This window comes from Ascaphus truei, chromosome 5 (assembly GCF_040206685.1).
Source record: "Ascaphus truei isolate aAscTru1 chromosome 5, aAscTru1.hap1, whole genome shotgun sequence".
Lineage (NCBI taxonomy): Eukaryota > Metazoa > Chordata > Amphibia > Anura > Ascaphidae > Ascaphus > Ascaphus truei.
Window position 1 is genome coordinate 293,233,769 of NC_134487.1, and position 6,000 is coordinate 293,239,768.

The window sequence follows — 6,000 nt, forward strand, 5'->3', positions numbered from 1 at the left end:
GGAGAGTCTGTGTGCCGGCGGGCAGGGGGAGGGTCTGTGTGCCGGCGGGCAGGGGGAGGGTCTGTGTGCCGACGACCAGGGGGAGAGTCTGTGTGCCGGCGGGCAGGGGGAGAGTCTGTGTGCCGGCAGGCAGGGGGAGAGCCTGTGTGCCGACGGGCAGAGGGAGAGTCTGTGTGCCGGCGGGCAGGGGGAGAGTCTGTGTGCCGGCGGGCAGGGGGAGAGTCTGTGTGTCAGAGGGCAGGGGGAGAGTCTGTGTTTCAGAGGGCAGGGGGAGAGTCTGTGTGCCGGCGGGCAGGGGGAGAGTCTGTGTGCCGGCGGGCAGGGGGAGAGTCTGTGTGCCGGCGGGCAGGGGGAGAGTCTGTGTGCCGGCGGGCAGGGGGAGGGTCTGTGTGCCGGAGGGCAGGGGAAGGGTCTGTGTGCAGGCGGGCAGGGGGAGGAGGGTCTGTGTGCCGACGGGCAGGGGGAGAGTCTGTGTGCCGGCGGGCAGGGGGAGAGTCTGTGTGCCGGCGGGCAGGGGGAGAGTCTGTGTGTCAGAGGGCAGGGGGAGAGTCTGTGTGTCAGAGGGCAGGGGGAGAGTCTGTGTGCCGGCGGGCAGGGGGAGAGTCTGTGTGCCGGCAGCAAGGGGGAGAGTCTGTGTGCCGGCGGGCAGGGGGAGGGTCTGTGTGCCGGAGGGCAGGGGAAGGGTCTGTGTGCCGGAGGGCAGGGGAAGGGTCTGTGTGCAGGCGGGCAGGGGGAGGGTCTGTGTGGCGGAGGGCAGGGGGAGGGTCTGTATGCCGGCGGGCAGGGGGAGGGTCTGTGTGCCGGAGGGCAGGAGAAGGGTCTGTGTGCAGGCGGGCAGGGGGAGGGTCTGTGTGTCGGAGGGCAGGGGGAGGGTCTGTGTGCAGGAGGGCAGGGGAAGGGTCTTTGTGCAGGCGGGCAGGGGAAGGGTCTGTGTGCCGGAGGGCAGGGGGAGAGTCTGTGTGCCGGAGGGCAGGGGGAGAGTCTGTGTGCCGGAGGGCAGGGGGAGAGCCTGTGTGCCAGCGGGCAGGGGGAGAGCCTGTGTGCCGACGGGCAGGGGGAGGGTCTGTGTGCCGGCGGGCAGGGGGAGTGTCTGTGTGCCAGGGTTGCAGTACCTGATTGCCCACATAGCGATATTCACACTGTGCAGGAAGAGCACCAGGTGAGGATACTGCCCCAATAAAAATCATTGCCGGCTAAATTCAATTCGAGGAAAACCCCAATGCTTGGTCGGTGGTGTTTTATCGGTTTGTTTTTTCAGTTAAAACCAAAAACCGGAATCCCTAATTATAACCAACTAAAGAAATATATATTGCAAAATTAAGATGAATAAATATTACCCCTGTTATGTTTTGTGATTTGACAAAAGACAACCAAGTACCTTCCAATTTGTTTCTGACGTTTGCATGAAGGCCAGGCCATTCTCCAAGTCTGCCTTCATTTCATGCACATGAGCTATCGTATGAACAGACCAAGCATCCTTCTCATCTACAGACAAAGCCTAAAAATCGAGAGAACAGAGGAAATGATGCATGTTAAAAGCTGACCCACTGCAGAGGGAACAATACAACAGTTCCTGCTCACAGAGACTTCATTCCACCGTGCAATTTTGACATGAAACTCATTAATCTGTCTGCAGTTATATTATGATAAACCAGCTCCCATACAGCTTAAAAGTATTCTTAGAATTTGTATTTCTATTTGTTTGGTTTTTTTACAAAATGCAAACTGGTGTGTCCTCCGGAATAAAACCGCTCTATTTTTACCGGTTTAGCTGTCAGTGTTTCAGCTGGTTAGGAAAATGAAAGTCGGCCGTAGCCCCGTGGGCCAATAGGAAGCTACGTCACCAGTGGGAAGACGTTGTGAGTTTCTACTATTCAGTGATTGGACGCGGGCAACTAAAACGGTAAGTATCTTAGGGGCCGGTGGTTCTCTTGAGCCAGTTCAGCTTCAGAGGACCGCCCGGTACAAATGCTGTAAAAAACAAACAAACCCATAAATACATCAATACGCAGAATGGCTGTTTAAAGACGTACATTTCAAGTTAAAGAAAATGGTGAGGGTTTACCAAACTGCAGTATTGTATGTAGTGGGTGGCAGCATTACCAACCTAGCTCCATATCATAATTTCTTTTGAATCCAGTCCTTGTTTTCCAACTAGTCTCCCAGTCAATGTTTGCTCATAAATAGACCTGTACAGTAATATATATATATATATATATATATATATATATATATATATTACTGTACAGTGCTCGACAAACCCACTCGCCCACTCGCCAGCTGCGATCGGAAATTGGCTCGTGGCCAGTAACATTTCCCCTGCTCTGCAAAAAAAAAAAATCCCTTGCTCGGAAAAAAAATAAAATCCCCTACTCGGGAAAAAAAAAAATTCCTCTAGCTGATTGGCTGTGACGCGGCATGGAGCTGCCAGGACTTCAAACTGCCCTTCCTTCTCTGCACGGGTGAGGGAGAGGGGGAGGGGTGTGTGTGCGTGCGTCTGCTCCTCCTCTATACTGAATATCCTCCTGTATAATTGTGTCAGCTCCTGCACTGATCCGGTCATGGAGGATTTTGGACAGATGTTGGAGGTGGGTGGAATGAAATGCAATTTAAATACACTGTTTCTCCTCCCCCCCCCCTTCTCCCGCTGCCCGCGCGGGGTGGGAGGTAATGGCGCTGGTGTTTCTCCTTCCCCCCCCTTCTCCCGCTGCCCGCGCGGGCTGGGAGTTAATGGCGCTGGTGTTTCTCCTTCCCCCCCTTCTCCCGCTGCCCGCGCGGGCTGGAAGGTAATGGCGCTGGTGTTTCTCCTTCCCCCCCTTCTCCCGCTGCCCGCGCGGGCTGGAAGGTAATGGCGCTGGTGTTTTTCCTTTCCCCCCCCTCTCCCGCTGCCCGCGCGGGTCAGGAGGTAGTAGTGCGTGTGTTTCTCCTCCCCGCTCCTGCTGCCCACGTGGGTCGGGAGATACTGTAGTTGCGGGGGTGTTTCTCCCCCCCCTCCTGTGTGTGTTCCCCCTGTGTGTGTGTGTGTGTGTGTGTGTGTGTGTGTGTGTGTGTGTGTGTGTGTGTGTGTGTGTGTGTGTGTGTGTGTGAACGTGTATATGCAGGACACCAGAGGTACCCCCCAGTTTGTCACCCCCCCACCCAGTCAGTCACCCCCCCACCACCCATCCCACCAGTCACCCATCCCACCAGTCACCCATCCCACCAGTCACCCATCCCACCAGTCACCCATCCCACCAGTCACCCATCCCACCAGTCACCCAGTCAGTAATCCCACCCAGCCCCCCAGTCTGTCACCCCCCCAGTCTGTCACCCCCCCACCCAGTCACCCATCCTCCCCCACCCAGTCACCCATCCTCCCCCACCCAGTCACCCATCACACCCAGTAACCAATCCCACCATTCATCAAGTCAGTAATCCCACCCAGCCACTAATCCCACCCAGTCACCCAGTCACTAATCCCACCCAGTCACCCAGTCACTAATCCCACCCAGTCACCCAGTCACTAATCCCACCCAGTCACCCAGTCACTAATCCCACCCAGTCACCCAGTCACTAATCCCACCCAGTCACCAATCCCACCCAGTCAGTAACCCAGTCAGTAACTCCACCAGTTACTCATCCCCTCACCCCCACCCCCACCCAGTCAGTAATACAACCCCCACCCAGTCAGTAATCCCACCCAGTCACCCAGTCAGTAATCCCACCCAGTCACCCAGTCAGTAATCCCACCCAGTCACCCAGTCAGTAATCCCACCCAGTCACCCAGTCACTAATCCCACCCAGTCACCCAGTCACTAATCCCACCCAGTCACCCAGTCACTAATCCCACCCAGTCACCAATCCCACCCAGTCAGTAACCCAGTCAGTAACTCCACCAGTTACTCATCCCCTCATCCCACCCCCCACCCAGTCACCCAGTCAGTAATCCCACCCTCACCCCCACCCCCACCCAGTCAGTAATACAACCCCCACCCAGTCAGTAATCCCACCCAGTCACCCAGTCAGTAATCCCACCCAGTCACCCAGTCAGTAATCCCACCCAGTCACCCAGTCAGTAATCCCACCCAGTCACACAGTCAGTAATCCCACCCAGTCACACAGTCAGTAATCCCACCCAGTCACACAGTCAGTAATAACACCCAGTCACACAGTCAGTAATAACACCCAGTCACACAGTCAGTAATAACACCCAGTCACACAGTCAGTAATAACACCCAGTCACACAGTCAGTAATACCACCCAGTCACACAGTCAGTAATAACACCCAGTCACACAGTCAGTAATAACACCCAGTCACACAGTCAGTAATAACACCCAGTCACACAGTCAGTAATACCACCCAGTCACACAGTCAGTAATAACACCCAGTCACACAGTCAGTAATACCACCCAGTCACACAGTCAGTAATCCCACCCAGTCACCCAGTCACTAATCCCACCCAGTCACCCAGTCACTAATCCCACCCAGTCACACAGTCCGTAATCCCACCCCGCAGTTAGTCACCCCCACGTCAGTCAATCACCCCCTCTCTGTCTCTCTCCTCTCCCTTCCTGTCTCTCTCCCTCTCTCCCTCTCTGTCTCTCTCCCTCTCTGCCTGTGTCTCTCTCCCTCTCTGCCTGTGTCTCTCTCCCTCTCTGCCTGTGTCTCTCTCCCTCTCTGCCTGTGTCTCTCTCCCTCTCTGTCTGTGTCTCTCTCCCTCTCTGCCTGTGTCTCTCTCCCTCTCTACCTGTGTCTCTCTCCCTCTCTACCTGTGTCTCTCTCCCTCTCTGCCTGTGTCTCTCTCCCTCTCTGCCTGTGTCTCTCTCCCTCTCTGCCTGTGTCTCTCTCCCTCTCTGCCTGTGTCTCTCTCCCTCTCTGCCTGTGTCTCTCTCCCTCTCTGCCTGTGTCTCTCTCCCTCTCTCCCCCTCTGTCTCTCTCCCCCTCTGTCTCTCTCCCCCTCTGTCTCTCTCCCCCTCTGTCTCTCTCCCCCTCTGTCTCTCTCCCCCTCTGTCTCTCTCCCCCTCTGTCTCTCTCCCCCTCTGTCTCTCTCCCCCTCTGTCTCTCTCCCCCTCTGTCTCTCTCCCTCTCTGTCTCTCTCCCTCTCTGCCTGTGTCTCTCTCCCTCTCTGCCTGTGTCTCTCTCCCTCTCTGCCTGTGTCTCTCTCCCTCTCTGCCTGTGTCTCTCTCCCTCTCTGCCTGTGTCTTTCTCCCTCTCTGCCTGTGTCTCTCTCCCTCTCTGCCTGTGTCTCTCTCCCTCTCTGCCTGTGTCTTTCTCCCTCTCTGCCTGTGTCTCTCTCCCTCTCTCCCTCCCTGTCACTCTCCCTCTGTCCCTCTCTCTGTGTCTCTGTCTCTGTCCCTCTGTCTCTGTCCCTCTCTCTGTCCCTCTGTCTCTGTCCCTCTCTCTGTGTCTCTGTCCCTCTGTCTCTGTCCCTCTGTCTCTGTCCCTCTGTCTCTGTCCCTCTGTCTCTGTCCCTCTGTCTCTGTCCCTCTCTCTCTGTCCCTCTCTCTCTGTCCCTCTGTCTCTGTCCCTCTGTCTCTGTCCCTCTGTCTCTGTCCCTCTGTCTCTCTCCCTCTGTCTCTCTCCCTCTGTCTCTCTCCCTCTGTCTCTCTCCCTCTGTCTCTCTCCCTCTGTCTCTGTCCCTCTGTCTCTGTCCCTCTGTCTCTGTCCCTCTGTCTCTGTCCCTCTGTCTCTGTCCCTCTGTCTCTGTCCCTCTGTCTCTGTCTCTCCCTCTCTCTCTCTCTGTCCCTCTGTCTCTCCCTCTCTCTCTCTGTCCCCGTCTCTCCATCCCTCTCTCTGTCCCTCTGTCTCTCCCTCTCCGTCTCTCTCCCTCTGTCTCTCCCTCTCCGTCTCTCTCCCTCTCCCTCCATCTGTCTCTCTCCCTCTTCCTCCATCTCTCTCTCCCTCTCTGTCTGTGTCTCTCTCCCTCTCTGTCTGTGTCTCTCTCCCTCTCTGTCTGTGTCTCTCTCCCTCTCTGTCTGTGTCTCTCTCCCTCTCTGTCTGTGTCTCTCTCCCTCTCTGCC

At 56.3% G+C, this 6,000-nt stretch overlaps 1 protein-coding gene across 3 annotated transcripts in view; it reads right to left on the minus strand.

Annotated features, from left to right (window-relative positions):
- TTC38 (tetratricopeptide repeat domain 38) overlaps positions 1 to 6,000 on the minus strand; it is a 41,263-nt gene that overhangs the window by 11,188 nt on the left and 24,075 nt on the right. For all 3 annotated transcript variants that reach the window (XM_075602721.1, XM_075602722.1, XM_075602723.1), the window contains exon 7: positions 1,379 to 1,498. In XM_075602721.1, coding sequence (XP_075458836.1) covers positions 1,379 to 1,498 — 120 coding nt within the window. The remainder of the gene's footprint in view (positions 1 to 1,378; positions 1,499 to 6,000) is intronic.